Below are 17,388 nucleotides of genomic sequence, written 5' to 3' on the forward strand. Positions count from 1 at the left end.
AACTGTTCTAAGTCTTCTGGTTTTTTTAAAGAAGGAAGAAAACCCAGAAGTAAACATATACATAATTCTCCAGCACTTTCCAAGAGTGATGGATTTCCTTTTGGCATGTAACTAATGAACATATGGTATGTACGTAGCTGAAAGGCCAAAAGGTCCATATGCATAGCTGTAAAGTGAAAAGGTCCAAGAAAGACAATGGTGAGAAGCAATCCATTCTTTTTCAGCCTCCTCCTGAGCCTTGGTTGGAGGTGGAAAAGCAGGGTGATCAGGGAAGGCATGGGAGGAAGCCTCAGGGAGCAGGCTGGATAAATTTGTCTTAATAATCCGTTCACTGTCTATTGGCCAAGGAAAAAAGACACATATTCCAGTGTTGGCTTCTGAAACAGAATTCTGGATTTCACAAGCCATTCTTCTAGAGAAGGCACTTGCTGTCTTATGACACAAACTGCTAAGGCAGTACCTATTCCTACACATAACACTCAACAAGGTGCTAGAACTGACCTCAACCCTTTCTGCTGCTGAGCTGTTCATGACTGCAATTAGAAGTGATCAGTGGAGACTCAAACTGATCACAAATTGTTGAAGGCCCTAACATATATTGCAAAAGCACTGCCTAGACATCAGAAGGTAACACAGGAGTTACGTAAGTGCTTTTAGACATTAAAGATACTTGACATACTAACAAGATGGCTTTAATCAGAACAGAGCACTATGGAAACTGATCAATATGTATCACAATGAAAAGCGTATAATAAATCTGGACATATGACAATAAAAAATAAAGTGATGGACACCAACTGTTATTTTAGATAGATGTATTAGGCACATGGGATGAGAAAGATGAAATAAAACTGTGGTATGCAGTGGGATTATGTAGAAAGGCTACTGTATTTTTTAATATAGTAAGATGATGAAAATGTTACATGTAACTGAGCTGGGGAGCATAGAATATTAAGCCTATCCTTCCCCTGAACAAGTAGTAAAATCTAGAACCAAGGGTGCCTATGCTTATTCCTAGCTATCAACTATTTAAACTACTGTTTGAAGAGAAAGATCCAGATCCCAAGCCATTACAGTTGGCACAGCTGAAACAACAGAAACATGACAGGGTAGTGTCTCTTTTTGCTCCCATGAAAGTTGGCTCAGCCACCAACACAAAGGTTCCAGAATATCAAGAATTCTTTCCTCCAAGTTGCAGCCAGAAATGTCCAATACTATTCTAAAGAACAAGAGATGCTGATCCCATGTCATCCTTCTAGTGAAAAAGGGTCAAGTGGTCTTGCTGCATCATTTAAGCTACAAGTCAGGACAAGAGGGAAGAAAAAATAAACAGTAATTATGCTGGAGACCAGCAGCTGTGAAAGATATAAATATGTGGAGAAACAAGAGTACAGAAGAACCACCAAAATGATATGAGGTGGCCTGACTTCCCACCTTGTCTAAGACTGCTTCACCCTACTTGAATTAAGCAATAAAAAACCCATAATGGGTAACAATAGATTTAAACTTGGACTGCAATATAGCACAAAACACTGAATAAATAACTTTACATAAATGAACGTGATTATCATGGGACTTTACGTGGGTCAACATAGGACAGCAGACTGCAATTCAGTAGTAGTTTTTGTTTGGGGTCTCATCAGAACAATTCTGTGTCAGATTATTTCTACACACTAGTAAAGGGCCTGTAAAATAGAAAAATCAATTTTTGGACTCCTTAAAGTTCTGATTATTTTATGGGATGCATAGAGTTGCTATGTGGTGCAGTACATCTCACAGTCTTTCAAGAATATTCTTAGTTCAGGGCTTACTGGCAGGAAAGTAAAAATTTTAGTAGCAAATCTAAGAACATCTTGAGCCAGAAGATAAGAATGTAGAACAGTCACCATCAGACTTGATTTGAAGAAATAATGGCAATACTGCCAATTAGCTGCTATCAGATCTTAAATAAAGGGGGTTGTAACTTGCCAAGACCTACTCCTATCCCCAAGTCCCCCACACCATAAACTATCCTAAATAAGGAGAATAAAACAGGCAATTAAAATAAGAAGGTCCGTCATGTGCTGCTCGTTGACTTTACCTGAAGGAGTATTGACTTCTCCATCCAGACGTGGGGGTCAAGCATAGATTGTAAATAATAGACTTTGATATTTAGCAAATCACAGAGGAAGGAACGGTTTTAAGGACAAGAAGTGATCATGTGATTGGAAAGAGGCTGAGAAACAGAAAAGATCATCAGTTGGCTGCGCCCAGTGAGTGCTTATTACTTCACCCATCTCTTTATTGATTAGCCTATATTCATTTGTGAACATTGTTATTAAGATGCTTCATAATGCTATTTTTTCCCTTGAAAATGAACCTATAACAACAGTACTGGATTTCACTGATAGCAGTAATAAAACTTAGAACTCTCATCCGGCTTCTAAGATGAACAGCAAAAAAATATATCACTCTCCATCCATACCATACTTCCTCAACGGAAAAAAGAAAAGATAGACTATCCACACCAAAAAAAAAGAGCCTATATTATTATTATAATTATATAATGGTGCCTATAGCACCACTGTTAAAAAGATTATTTTCCAGTGTTTTCAAATGTTTACCTTTTATTATTTCATCTGGTTAAAGAAGAGGAAGCACCTTACCTGGATATCACTCAGCTTATTCAGGAAACGGGTGGTTAACTGAGGTCCATTCTCCATAGATGGAATGTGCAAATGCTGACATTCAATAAAGGGGAGCGGGGGAGGAGAGAGAGAGAAAGTAACATGTAATAATAGCTTTATACACATATTAATACCTTAGGGGCACCAAGAATTTTAATAAATATTTATTAAGCTTTCCAGCCCACCTTAGAAGTAGGCAAGGATTGTTGTAAAGTTTTTTGTAGGAAGGCATGCTGAGCCAGTGAACGACTAGATTACTTGAACTGTTATGCCATTTTTAAACAAAGGCTAATCTAAGCCTTCCAAAAGATCTGTCCAAAACGGAGGGTATATTGTACAGCCAAGAGTAGTAACACTGTACACAGTGCTTCATTTCAAAGTATATCACATAGAAACACAAGTACATTTATAGTACTTATCATCAGCCAGCAAACTTGATGCCTCTCATATTATCTTAGCATCTGATAACATCAATATATTATTCCATCTTCTTAATTCAAGAAGTGTTACCTAACAGACATTTACTGCACTTGTCATATATAATGGAACAAAGCACGTCCGTATACGCAGGTGCAATAACCCAGCCTTCTGAACTAACTTTGTGCTGACTAAATAGCATCAAGTCAGCTTAACATTCTGAATGCCTGTGGAATTCCACTGGTGCAGGACAAGCCTCCCATATGGTATAAACTAGGTGGAAGCAGATATGTGCCCTTTTGAAACAGCTCTTCCATCAGAGCTGGTTTCTCTGCAATGAGGGGTGAAGAAGAGATAAATTTGAGAAGGAAAGAATGCAGTGGCTCAGAAATTTGGTTCCCTGTGAAAGTCTTCCCTCTCCTCACCTTTCCCAGGTGCCTTAACTTTAGAAAAAAATATTCAATAAAAGAAACGTGGGAGAATGTATTTTTCTATCTTTTCAAACAGACTGGAAACTGGGAACTATTTTTTTCCCTTTTCCCAGGAATTGAGATTTTATGTTTTTAACTATTTAAAGACTGCAGAAGATGGAAGGGAAAGTTCTCTTCTGATAACATAGCAGTAACTCACTTGAGAAACAACATACCGACACTGTTCCTCTTTCCAGGAGCCTCTGGCAGAACTCTTTTTCTATCTCACTTGTTTTTTTGCTTCAGCTACAATTAATTATGCTAAAATTCTGAAGAAAAAAATAATTAAAAAGAAGACAGACATTTTCTTACCTTGCCCTTATATAAAATTTTAGAGATAGGACATACAACACAAGCTGTTCCAGCACCAAACATCTCCTTTACTCTGTTCTCTTCCAAGGCAGCTATCAGGTCACTCATGGTGATGTATCGCTCAGAAACTTTAAATTCTCCCTGCATAAGAAGCATCATCCATAAAAATTTTAAAAAGTTTAAAAAGTTTGTATTTTTTTTTCATGTTGAAACATCTCTAAAAGAACCGTTAGTCTAGTGACAATCAGTCAAGTTTTGGCTGTGAAGCTGTGATCTTCTCAAACCACCCAGTATCACACAAGATAAGACTCCAATCAAAAGAAAGACCTTCAAGGAAGTCAGTGGTTTGCCAGATACAATGTTGATGATTAAGAGGCACTTCCCTCTGATTTGGTACAGAATATCAATATTGCATTAGGGAATAACACGGCAGAATTTGTCATGGGTTATGTGATGCAGGATCTGACTACTGATGGACCCTAGCATGGTAGAGTTTGTCCAAAAATTACTCAATTATGTCAAGAGATCCCACTCTTGGACAATTCCTAAGCAAAATACAGTCTGTTAGTTCCACCTGCAATGTCAAGTATATGTGATATATTTCTTTAATCCCTGCTGAAATTTCACACTGTAGCCTGCACACAGCTGTCACAAACGAAAGTTAACTGTGCTTCAGGTATGAGTAAAGCCATTCACATTGGACAGTCTTAACATAGGAATTGTTTTACCTTCTACAAGTGTTGAAGAATGCATTGCAAGTGATTGAGGGGATGTGTTTAAAAAACATAGATAAACATCAAACTGAAATTTTCATTTCATGGATTTATGTGGACTTTATTGTCCTATCAGACCAAACTAAAGCTTAGCTTGTGTTTTATATGCAAGCTTTTTAACATGAAACAGAGATGCTTACAATAGCAGAAAACATGATTAGCTCTGGACAGCATAGTATCTGGAGAGATAGGCAGGGACGCCATGTAAGCAGAGTTTCAGTTAGGTTAGGGAATGGAGGTCAGGAAGAAGAAAACAAACTTTGTAAGAGCAGAAGACACCTAGTTATTCAGGAGGACAGAGGTGAGAGTCCAGTATCTCACAAACAAGCCCTGTCAACTAGGAATATCTATCTGTCTGTCTGTCTTGTAAAGGAGAAGGGACTGAGAAGTGCATGCATAGGCAAGTATCAATATGAACAAAGATGCATAAGAGTTCAGCGCAGGTCAACAAGTGGGACACATACACCACAAAGTACATACCTAGCTCTCTTCACTGCAAGTTAGATTTAAGTGACGTAACTGTGAACTGTATTTCAGGAAGTCTTTCAGCTACATGTGGTTGGAAGCTGAGTTAATACCAGGGGGAAAAGTATCACACATGCCTGTGTGATTCCTGTTACTCCTCCTTAAACATAAGCCTGGCCAAAACCACCAGACAGGATACTGGACTTGATGAGCCTTTGGCTGCATAGTAGTCTTATTCAAGCCTCAATAAAACCTTTCAATACAGTACAGGCAGAGTGAAAAGTTTGCTGCATTTCAAGATATGAGGTAGTCCCAAGTGTCCAAGTAAGTATTTGGATGGCTACACTGCAGAGCTGGAATGTGGAAGCAGACAGATGACTTCAAGACTGTGGCTGGATTTTAGGCTGCATGCTAGTTATTGGAAATAAGGGTGGAGCCATGAGAATTAAGTGGAGGAATAGTGTGCTGATGACTGAAGTATGGCTCTGGTCATGCACGGTGATTGCTTCCTTGCTTTAAGTTGCTGGTATGAGTGGATTTAATGAGAATTTTCATGTTAAATACTACACGGAGCTACTTTAACAAGCTTGCTGTTGTTCTGTGTAACGGGTGTGGGTATTCTAATGATGTTGCCAGGAATCTATTAATTAGCATGCCCTTAGTTCCCATATAGGTTAAAGGATTTGACCAGATCAGTTGAACTTCAAGATACCGAGCACCAGGAATTCTTCCGTTTGTTGATGTTATAACATGATGGTTGAAATCATTACTGTCAAGGTCAAAACACTCACCCAATTGCGCGCGAGATCCAAAATGCTTTGTCTTGTCACTCCTGGAAGGATGATGCCATCTAAAGGTGGTGTTGCCAGTTCATCTTCTGTCAAACACAAAAGAAATAGAAACATCAGTTGAAAAACAAAGAAACAAACAAAAATAACATTTACTGATATTACACCAAACATGACAATTAAAAGAAAGTCCAATGATATCAGAAACATTCCTTACCCAGTAAGTTGCAACATTTATCAGAGTTCTATAAGAACACAGGTTACATAAATTCAATTCCAATAAATTGTTGTTGAATGTTTGGAACCTTTTGAGCATACCTCAGTGGGTGGGGAAGAAACATATTTAATACATTAATCAATACATGGCTAAAGCCTAGTATTATTCCAGCCAGGTTTTATTCCTCAGTGCATCATGGATTCACTGTATAACTACTGGGAACCATTGAATGGCTCAGCCTTCAAATTCAGACTAGAGAGGCACAAGGGAAAGCCATGCCTAATAATCCCAGGGCAGACCATGACTTTCCCTGAACTGTTTTACTTAATTTAGGAATATGGGGTTCTGTATACTTACTTTGTAGCATTAGTATGAAACATCTACCAGGAATTTTGAGGCCTATTTACTGAACAATCAAAGCAGTGGAAACCTTGCCAAATGCATCTTGAGGGGAGGCTTCCTTAATGATCTTTTGTCTTAGTCTAAACATCCTTTTTCCCCCTAATTTTCTCTTTACACAAAAAGAGCGATCCTAATAAAATTCCAAAAAGCACCAACAATTCAAATTGTTTGGCTAGTTTGGGTTGTTAGCTTGTTTTTCTTATTTTCTTTTGAAAAAGAACATTAGATAAATGTTCATCTAACATAACTAATGAAATGGTAGATAAGTGGTAATCCATACTTGGTAAACACTTAAATTACAATACAGAAGTTTGTATGTAGTCTTTGGTCTTCCATCTGTATTTTGTAGCAAATTAGAGTTAATCTTTTACATTTTAAACCATCACTCTCATTTTAAACCATCACATAGCATACTCAGTAGTTTCTATTATCAGTGAATACTGAGCATTTACTCTTTCAGACAGCTAGGCTCTTTGAAGACAATCTCAAATTTGCACTGAGAAGTGAAGACACCCACAGTCTTTCAGCAATACTCTTCCTACTATTTTTCTAACCATTTCCTCTTCCCAGTGAGAACCCATTATCTTTCTTCATCTTGTGAGGATACTATTCTGCTCATTAAATCCACAGACCATTAAGGTTTTTGATTAATTTTTACCTACGTCACATAAAAGAGCAAGATATGTATCTTCATGTTTTTATTATGCCCCTTTTTCCCTCCCTGCAGAAGACCACTGAATCCAGGCCTGTTTGAATCAGTCTAAAGGAGAAGTGGTCTTAAAAAATGTTTCTACAGGTCCTGTAAAAACTTGCAGCTGTGTGGAAAAGAGAAACACAGTATTCATCCTTGGACTGAGAGAGCAGGTTGAGCTTAGCTGCTTAATACTCTGTTTTCAACAGTCAGCTAGATAATTCTGTGCACAAACACTGCCTGCCAGCCAGTGCATACACAGCTCCAGACTGACTACAGCATGGGCTCTCTCCTGCTCTGCAAGAGGTGGCTTTGGGAGCTAGGGTGGGATAGGGGAAATGGAGGATAAATAAATCGAACTGTTCATTGAATCTCCTACTCACTCTCCATTCTCCTAGGAAATGTCGGTTACTTTTTAATGCAACCACCTCTGGATTTATTCATTTGGACTAGAAGTTTTTCTTACCTATGCTTCCATGTTCCTTTTACGAGGATCCATACACACGTTAGAAATAGATGTGAACTGCCATGCCAAAATGTACAAAAAAAGCTGCCCCAGAACAGGCTGTATATTCTGCTGTGGTTTGACTAACCAATAGTGCCATTCCCTAACCTATCCTACATTCCTAGGTATGGCAGTGGTGTCTTCTTTCTCAGTCAGGCAAAATAGCTTTCCTTTTCTGGAGTCTGTCTAGCACCGCTCCTAATTGTGATGTGTGCCTAGTCCTAATCCTGGCACAACTATCAAAAGAAGAGGACTTTAAAAATTTCCATGAACCACAGGGCTCACCTAATTCTGAACAGTGAAAGCCTGATGTTCTGCATTTGGGACCCAGTCATACACAAGTGCTCCCCTTTCTCTAACAGAAAACTTAAAATAATGTGGACCTTAATGCCAAAGATTGTGACTACACATCAGATAATGTTCACTATTTGGTGATGTTGCCACAGATCTTGGCCAGGACATTTTTAAACTCAACAACATATATTAATTGATTTGAGCTAGTTTGAAAATGTGCCAGGCCAAACCAGCCACCAAACAGCACTGAGCAGACAGAACATAGGAGTCCCAAAATGTTTCAAGCAGCCTGTAGAATTTTGTCAAGTATACATATGATGCTTACCAGCCTGGGGCCACCCAAAGAACACCTGCTCCCCTGGTATCCGGCAGAGATGATAATGTTATACAAAATGGCATGCCAAAAAGCTCATCCTCAGTCTGAACTGATGCCAAACCAGGCTCCATATGACATCAGTTTGTCCATCTCCAGAAAAACAGACTGTGAGCTCACAAACTCCGTTTGTCTTCTGATTTATTTTGATGGGCTAGAAGCTTTAAAATGTATAGTAGCAAAAAGCAGGAGGGGAGGCATTTGAAGGAAAATGTCAGGGTTTCTCTTCAGTTGACTGCTCTTATTGTTATGGTAGTATCGCTGTCAGTCCAGTGCCCCATTACACCAGGCATGGTATAAGTATGCTGTAACAATGGAATTCCAGCAGTGTGTGTAAAAGGATTTTCAAAATGAGATCTTACATATTACACAGCTTCAATTTTTACACACATGTATTTATGAACGTATAGCAGGTAAGATTCTGAACATAGGATGTCTTCAGTACTGGCCACACTATAACAATGCTGAGAAATTCACCAAAATATATTTTATCAAAATGATAATAGATACCAAGTGAACTTCAGGGTCAAGGAGAACCCAGGAAACCCTGACTTCACTATAATTAATAGCTGACTTCCTCTCCCAGTTTGTTCTGGACCTTTCTATTTCTTTTTCCTTACTTTCCCTCAGGCTTTTCTCCTACTCTCCCCTCATGCAATCACTCTGTCTTTGCGTCTCTGTCAATTTACTTTCCTCAATTACTTTCCTTTCCTTTTCATTGTCTGCCATCTCATTCATCTGCTGCTCTCCCCTCCGTGCTACTGCCATGGCTTTCTGTTAGACCAGAAGATACGATCCTTATTTTGTTAGTAGTCTGCTTGTACAAGATACTTCAGCACAAATAGTCCTCCACCTACAGAACACTAAGCAAACTTGCCTGCCTGATATTTTACCTGACTGTTCCAGAGAATCTTTTAACATATTTATAGTTTATGTAAGCTATTTTGAAGAGGGCACTATTAATCTCCAACCTAATAACAGCACAAAAATATTAAGTAATACCTGAACACTATTCACAATGCTTTAACATTAAAGCTAGAAGCAGAGACCCAGATGGTTCCAAATCATTCTGAAGAAACTGAATTTTTGGAAAGTGCACACAGATTTCATAGTTAGCAACCTTCAGGTTGGACATATGTTTAAATTTTAAGGTTTTCCATAAAGTCAAGCCTATATTCAAGGAAGAAGAACAGACATTATTAAAGGAAATGAGTTTCAATGTTAACAGCTTCTTGGGATTGTCATGGGCTCTGAAGAGGCAGGTGGAAGGGACTGTAGGGTGACTAAATTTTTCACTTTGTGAACATAAACCATAAACAGTGTTTGATGAATGGAATATCACACTTCTGTATTTATGCAGCAGCAGGGATCCAGATTTGGACATATTATAAACCTCAGCCAGAGCAGCAAGTGGGCATGCCACAGCAGCATAGAACATGTCATGTTATTTCACCAGAAACTGAGTAGTTTCATCCTCTGCTGCCTCCTCTATGTTACAAATGAAATGTTTTTCCAGGGTCCTCCTGCTGCCCAAGAAAACATGTCATGTTTAGTCACAATGCTGTAACTGAAAATATATAGCAAGGGCTTGCAAGAAAAACTTACTCTCATTGGAAGCATATATGTCCTTTAGTCTAGGCTTTACTGGGCTGGGTCTTTGTCTTGTTATAAAGTAAGCAGAGCAGTTCAGAATACTCTGCAGTAACCTCTGAACACACAAAGAAAGGCATTTTCATTTTGATGACAATCTGCAATTTCTGCCTCAGTATTTTTATGTTAGATCCCTCTCTCAGCTGCAGAATTTGCATAACAAAACAAAACCACAACCTAAGTAAATACCCTTTGTGAAGTGACAGAACATAATGACGAACTCTTTTTAAATCACAATGTAAAGCCATAGGCAGGTATGTGATGACACACATTGGCAGCAAGAGTCATTCTCCACCAAAGATATCATAAATTAATCAACACACTGGGACACAGCAAAGGGCTCCAATGATGCTAATGACCATGTCATGTGAAATGGCAGGTTTGCCAGTATACAGTTAGCTTGGGTGGCATGAATTACAAGTTGTTTGCTACAGCCACCTCACAATAGTACTATTCAGTAGTGCACTGGTAACACAGTGATTGGCAGATCTTTGGAACAGTACAGTGCTGCAGCTGGATAATTCCAGCATATTCCTGGTTTAAGTACAATGAGAACATTGAATTCTTATTATGTCCCCCCTTCAGTGTCCTTTCCCTGGGCAGAATGAGCCAAAATCTATTTTCATGTCTCTACAGCGAAGTTACACAAGGCGTGAATTTGGCCATCTAGCTACACTGACAATTCTACTGCTTCTATAACAACAACAACAACAACAACAAGATTTCTCATATTTATAGTTTCATTCACAAGACTTCACAGATTCATTCAACACTGAGGGAGTATCATCCCTCTTCTCACAAAAGCAGTAAAGATTTTGCAGAAGAACAGGTAGTGAAACTGGAGATGGGAATCAGGCAGCTGGATTCCCATTACCCTACACCATCCAAAGCACACTGCTGTCCCCACACAATATGCCTCTGTACTGCAGCTGAGCTGTCAGAAAAATGTCAGTTTTCAAGGGTACCTATGGCACTATGATAAAATCAGAGTCTGAACCCTGCATCTGCTGCCATGCAAAAATTCAACAACACTTAATTTTCACAGAGGGCCAGCACTCATGGAAGTCAGGAGGTGTCCTTTTTTTCACTTGCCTATACATTGGCTCAATCCTTTAAGGACTCAGAGTCATGTAGTCTACCGAACCAGTTCTCAGGTACAGCTATCACTTCTTAAGCACTGAACGCTTCCATGCGCAACGGGTGTTTTTGAGAGGCCTAAATAGTTGGCTGCTCATTAACTAGACAGTTTTCTAATCAGAATGTACATTGCTCAGAGATGACTGTGGGTACAAAGAGGTAAAAATGGCTTCAAGAATGATGGTATATCTTTAAAACATCATTTGAGCATTAGTGCTGTGGAACACTGACTGAGATGTTTCTCTTTGCCTCCACTGGACAGAACTTCAAATTCTTCAAAGAAAGAGCCAAGTTCTTCATCAATTGGATGCTGAAATACTTCTGGCTATGCTTCAGGAACATTTGACTTGCCAGAAAGTGATGATGGAAACCATTCATGCCCAAAGCCACAGAGTTTGAAAAGTTACACAGCCGTAAGTCTGTGTATGTCTGCATTGTTTCTGACCCAACACTTCCTTCAAGATCAAGCATGTTGCCAGAGTCAACACCAAACCTGCAGTGCGACCTTGTGCACGGCTAGACTCTACCCTTCTGAACAAGTGGGCTGGCCCAACAGTTTAGTGTGTTATCAGTAGGCAGTACTCACAGCTGCTCCAGAATCTCCTCTTTCACAATCATATAACTAGCAGTCACCTATTAGTTTTCAGAAGAGAATAGACATTTCCTTTGTTAAATCATCTTCATTAAAAATTTTATGATCTGCACTCTAATAATCCTTTTGTGGGTTATGGTCCCAACTGTCTGTTCAGTTAAAGTTTCCATGTTTTGTGTTACAATACCTCCATCTTCATTTATCCAGTAGAGAAACAGATTCATTGTTCCAGCTTCAGTTATTTGGTGATCTTCTCCATAGAGCCACAAAACCTGCTGGCAGCCTAACTCCATGGCTTCTTGCTGGGCATAAATAGAAGAACCATAATTCCTTTCAGAAACAAAAAGAAAGAGAAAACAGTAATGAGTATCTGGTTGGGTATTTTTCTCATTTCTACATGAGTTTTTGTGCACATCTACCTTATGAGCAAGTGCTCTGCACAATCACTGCTTGTCCACAGAATATTTTCTCTGGAAGTGCTCTACTGGTATTTTACTAGATCATTCGTATCTACAACCCAAAAACTTTGAAGGGCTGAACAGCTTCAACAGCTCAAACATATCCATCCAAATTGTCCTAAAAATACCTCTTGTTCAATTTTCTGGACATTCTAATCATTGCAATTAAACACCTTAGGAAAGCATTTATCTTTCTTTAGCAGTTGGCATCCTGGAGAGAGAGTGAAAATCTTATATGTGTCAGATGAGCCTCTTGGAACACAAAAATCACCAGAGGCGAGTTATTTCTTTTCTGCGAAAAGACATCCACAAAACTAGGAGCTGCAGATGGGCCTTGATGGACTCCATATCCTTGAAGAGCAACTGTTTTCCTAAAATGATGCCTACAGAGTGAACCTGACTGAAGACTGTGTTTACTCCATAGCTGCTTTGACAGGGGGAAAAACCCCTTTTGCCTCTGATGTTCAACAACCATCAAGACCCAAAGTCAGCAGTTCCAAAGTGCTGACCACAGTGCTGTTAAGTTCTCACCTCTGGGCTCAAATCAAGTCAGTAGTGACTCCAGACTAATCCTGCTTTCACAGCTGACATATGAAGGATGCATAGGAAACAATATATTTCTAAAACTAAGCACAAACTCACAAACAAAGATTAAAGGTCTCAAAACATAAGACTGAATGAAGGAAAGCTGTTTTCTTGCCCTTTGATTTTTTTACTAGCTCAGTTGAGCTGCGCTTGACAACTACTAACTTGTTTCCTAGAAAACAAACTCCCAGGTAGGGACAAGTAAGCTTCATTTAAACCAGACGTATCACTGAGTCATTTATTTAGCTACATCCAAGTTGCTTGCTCCAGTCAAGTTCTAATCAGCTTAAGTCTACAAGTCAAGTACTTGGACATTAACAATTCTTTTTCTGCCTAACTAGTGCTTTGGCCTAGCTCAGCTGAAAGCTTCCATAGTATGGTCAAGTCAAGGCAAGTAACTGTCTCATGCTTTGCCTTAAACACCCATACTCTCCTAGCTAACTGCAGATGGCTTATCAGGACAGTCTGCCAAGGAAGGAGGTCAGCAGTCGTTGCTGCATCACTTCCCAGCTGGCAGCAGGCTGCTATACTGAATGCTGCATCACAGAAGTAATATCTTTAGTGTCAACTTCTGCAAGGGTAACAGCCAAAGTATTACATGGACACCTTCCAGGTCCAGTTCCTCTGCTTGAGATGCTGCAAAATTGCCTCTGCAAATAATCCACTTGGCTGCATTGTCCAAACAAAAATATGCATCTGAATTGTACAAATAATACTTGCAAAGTACGATTTTGAAATCTTTGTTATAGTACATTGTTTGTTTAACTGCTACATTTAATACCTCTACTTCTGCTGGATTAGATTCTTCACTAAAAAACAAATTTCCTTTGTGAGCTATGTAGAAGATGCAGAATTATGTTTTCTTACCCTCCCAGTTTGCAGTCCCCCGTTCCTCCTTTCCAGGCTCTTACGTATTTTGGATCTGCCCATAAGGATATCGGATTAAAACTTCCACTCGCAAAGTAAGGGCCCACAGGGCTCAGTATGACATACAGTAGGGCTTTAGTTGGCTTCTTCAGTCCAAGGGAAGGCTGAAAATATGGAATGTAAACAAAACAAAAGTTACTGGTATACTCCAAGCATCAGATGCTGCATAATTAGCTTTTGAAACACTGCTTTCAGAGGAACTGCAGCACAAGAGTACTTTTAGAAGGACAATGCAAAGTGCTGCAATGAAGAGAAAATATTCATGTAACTTCCCCCCATCCAAGCAACATAACAACCCTAATTTCACATACAGTCACCATTCACCTACAGCTGTTTCATAATCTATAAATTATTCTAATCTTCTCAAATAGTTTCAAGCTTTTGAGAATTCAGAAATTAGCTTAACAAGATTCTATGTAATTATATGAATTAATCACAGAAGAAGCCTGCAAAGCCTTCTGGGGGGAGGAGCAGCAAGGACCACTGCTAGCAATAACAACAGTGGAGGAACCACTGTCAGCTGCATTAATTATGAGAATTAGCCAATGCCACTTAGAAATGGCATCAGTAGAGTTGAGTGCTGGCTCTGTGAATAGTTGTGTGACAAGCTAAAATGATTTGGCTGCTGGAAATTGTTCATACAACAGCACAGGAAATAACCTGTGATTCTGTGAACCTAGAATATGTCACTTCTACCCCCAGACTCCTCTCTGAGAGATGGCTTCTCACACTTCAAGTCATCACCATCAATACTTGAAGGTGGAGGTGAAAAATCTGGCACTGGCCAAAGTCTGAGTCCTGTGGTAGGAGACTCTGCTTAACTGCATGATTCTGTGCAAAGCTCAGGACTGACCACAGAATCACAGAATGATTGAGGTTAGAAGGCACCTCTGGAGATCACCTTGCCCAACCCTTCTGCTCAAGCAGGGCTACATGCAGCTAGTTGCCCATAATTCTTGGGATCTTCTATGCAACTGAATGGGTTACTCTTTTCTCTCCACGCAGAGAAACCAGTGTCACAGAAACAACAAGCTCATCCTTGGTTTCTTCAGTTAGGTCTCCATTGAAAAAAAGTTATTGAACTTTAATCTTTAGGACCAAAGGTCTAAGAAAAACACTGTGCACAAAGCATGTGATGCTAAATTGGGGGGTGGGAGGGAAAATAATGTTGTAATAGTGGAACTAACTGGAAAATTCAAATAAGTCTTACTCAGGTGCTGAAAGGGTTCTTTTGATTTCTGTCTACCTTACTTCTTCAGCAAAACTTCTAACAAGATCAACCAATTGAGATCTTGATATTTTTCCTGATTCTTACATGAGCATTCAAAAGATCACGCTGACTGGGTTTCCTAATTGTGCTGATTCATAAAAGAATAGCAGGACATGCAACCTGGAAACAACATACGACATTGTGGAAAGGCCAGATATGTTGGCTAACCTGAAACAAAGCTCAACAGCAAAAGAATTTCCAAAAATAAAAACAGGGAGAAAAAAATCTATTTTTAATATTAATACACTACAGTCAGTGAGTGGAGATCCTTCCTTCTGAAAATCTGCAACTAGTTTACAAGAATTAAATTAGCGGAGTCCTAGAACACATTTGAAATGTATTGCAGAAGAATAACTCGCCTAGTTGGGAACCATACATTCTTCCTTGTCCTATGCTCTACCATTAGCGGTTTCTCTCTTGTGACTGCTAAAAAAAAAAAAGCCCTTAAAGTTCTAATTAAAATAAACTCCCTGTTTCTAATTGCCTTTATAAATACTATAGGCTTGACTCACACCCACACAAAACTCACAGAGTACACACTAATACCTAGTTGCTAAGGAGACTCTTATGAGGTCAGGTTTATCTGGGTTCAGGATTAAATTGACACAAGAACTTGTTCTTAGTTCTGTTAAAAGCCTCTCTCAGAAGACCCATTTTAGTTTACTGGGTAGAACCTTCCAAAATCTCCTCACTAAGGTTAGGATGTAGGTATGAGATGAAATCACAAAATCTACACAGCAAATGTCTGTTCCCTCACATTTTCTCCACGTTGTTACTATTTTAAAGGTATACATTACCATGTCACAAATAACTATCTTTTTAGTACAAACCCAAAGTGAATATAAATTTTGCCGTTACCACTCAGAATAGTTAAACGAAGTTTGTTTTCTGTGATCTGAATAAATGTGTCCACTAGGTGGTGGTGTGGTCAACATAAATTTGTGAAGTAGAGCTACAGGTGATTAACTCGAAAGCAAAAACATAAAACCAAATTGCCCCTGAGCTGTAATACTATTGTCTAATGGCTGCTGCGGTATTTCCCTTTATGGCTGAAGGCTTATTCCTCATGCTTATATACACAAAAGTTAAGAGGGGAAAAAATGTTTCACACCTCAGTTCCGATTAAGGTAGGACGGATGTACAGGCTGGCAGTGGTTGAATATGGGACCCACTCCTTTTCCACTTCTACAAGCTTCCGGATGCACTCCAACAGCTCATTCTGGTCAAAACACTGGGAAGGAAAAGCAGACGGAAAAAAGCAAATGGAGAAATACAGCCTGAACACTCTGTGGTCTTTATAGATCCACATGCTAAGGGAACACTTCATCAGGATATGAAACAGTGACAGTCCAAGGAGGTTCATAGGACTACTTCATCTTCCTTGAGTTCATTTCTTACAGAAGTTAAAATCCCCTGGTCTCTGCCACTGTGCCTTTTTATACAATATCCTGAATGCCTCCCTCTGCTACAAGGTATCCTCCTAAGATACTAAAACCAAGTCGTTGACCCTTCTTGCCTCCAAAGCACAGGGAGAGAACTCCCTGTGCCGTCAACACCTTCACTTTGGCATGCTGCATGCTACTGCACCACCTCTTCTGCAGAGGAGCACTTTGGGTTATCACTCCAAGGGGCCCACGAAGTTTCCCTGTGTCACAAAGTTGCAAAGTTCTTACAGTAATAAAGCTAATAATCATGGGAGGAAATTCACTGGCCAATATACAACTGCTAAAAGCAGTGTTACATTGCTGGCATGACCAAAAATGAAGGCACTCAGAGGCTGAAGGACTTAATCGAAGTGGAAAAAAGAAAAGGAAGAACATTAGCACCAAAACAATTTCATCAGCTGTCTGCATGCAAGTTGGTGCAGAACAGTCACATCCCTCAGAAATAGACTGTGTACTTCTGAGGCAGTAGGGGGACAACAAGGAAAGCAAAACACTGTTGTGATTTAAAAGAAAAATGCATTTCAAATTATTCCCTTCACTGAATAAGGTCTTTTAACAAAGTTTAACTGAACTAAGGATTAGAGTGTTCAATAAATGTTGCAGTACTGCAAAGTTTCAGAGATTTGCACTCTGAGTATGAAAATAGGCTCTGACTTAAGCAGAATAAGATGAAGATGCCTTGCCACATACTGGCAGAGTTGTTCGTCTTGCTGATCGCGCCATCCTGTCCATGTTGAGGGTTGGCCGGAACAGGCGGATTTTGCCATCTACTCCTCGGTAAGCCTTCATTCCTTCAAACAACTACCAAGCCAAAAAGGAGGGAAAAGAAATCAAACAATAATTGAGATGTGCTATCCCATGATGATCTGTGCAAAAGCAGAACACACTCTTGGGAAATAAAAGAACTTCACTTTCCTGCTCACAGTACTCAAAGTATAAACACTAACTAGT

At 39.4% G+C, this 17,388-nt stretch overlaps 1 protein-coding gene across 1 annotated transcript in view; it reads right to left on the bottom strand.

Moving 5' to 3' along the window:
* The window catches only part of BCAT1 (branched chain amino acid transaminase 1), a 64,151-nt gene that overhangs the window by 7,358 nt on the left and 39,405 nt on the right, over positions 1-17,388 (bottom strand). The window contains exons 4-10 of the mRNA XM_075114370.1: positions 17,128-17,238; positions 16,104-16,223; positions 13,663-13,826; positions 11,940-12,082; positions 5,895-5,980; positions 3,866-4,006; positions 2,646-2,720 (exon numbers count right to left, since the gene is read on the bottom strand). Coding sequence (XP_074970471.1) covers positions 2,646-2,720; positions 3,866-4,006; positions 5,895-5,980; positions 11,940-12,082; positions 13,663-13,826; positions 16,104-16,223; positions 17,128-17,238 — 840 coding nt within the window. The remainder of the gene's footprint in view (positions 1-2,645; positions 2,721-3,865; positions 4,007-5,894; positions 5,981-11,939; positions 12,083-13,662; positions 13,827-16,103; positions 16,224-17,127; positions 17,239-17,388) is intronic.

The sequence above is a fragment of the Phalacrocorax aristotelis genome, chromosome 1 (assembly GCF_949628215.1).
Source record: "Phalacrocorax aristotelis chromosome 1, bGulAri2.1, whole genome shotgun sequence".
Lineage (NCBI taxonomy): Eukaryota > Metazoa > Chordata > Aves > Suliformes > Phalacrocoracidae > Phalacrocorax > Phalacrocorax aristotelis.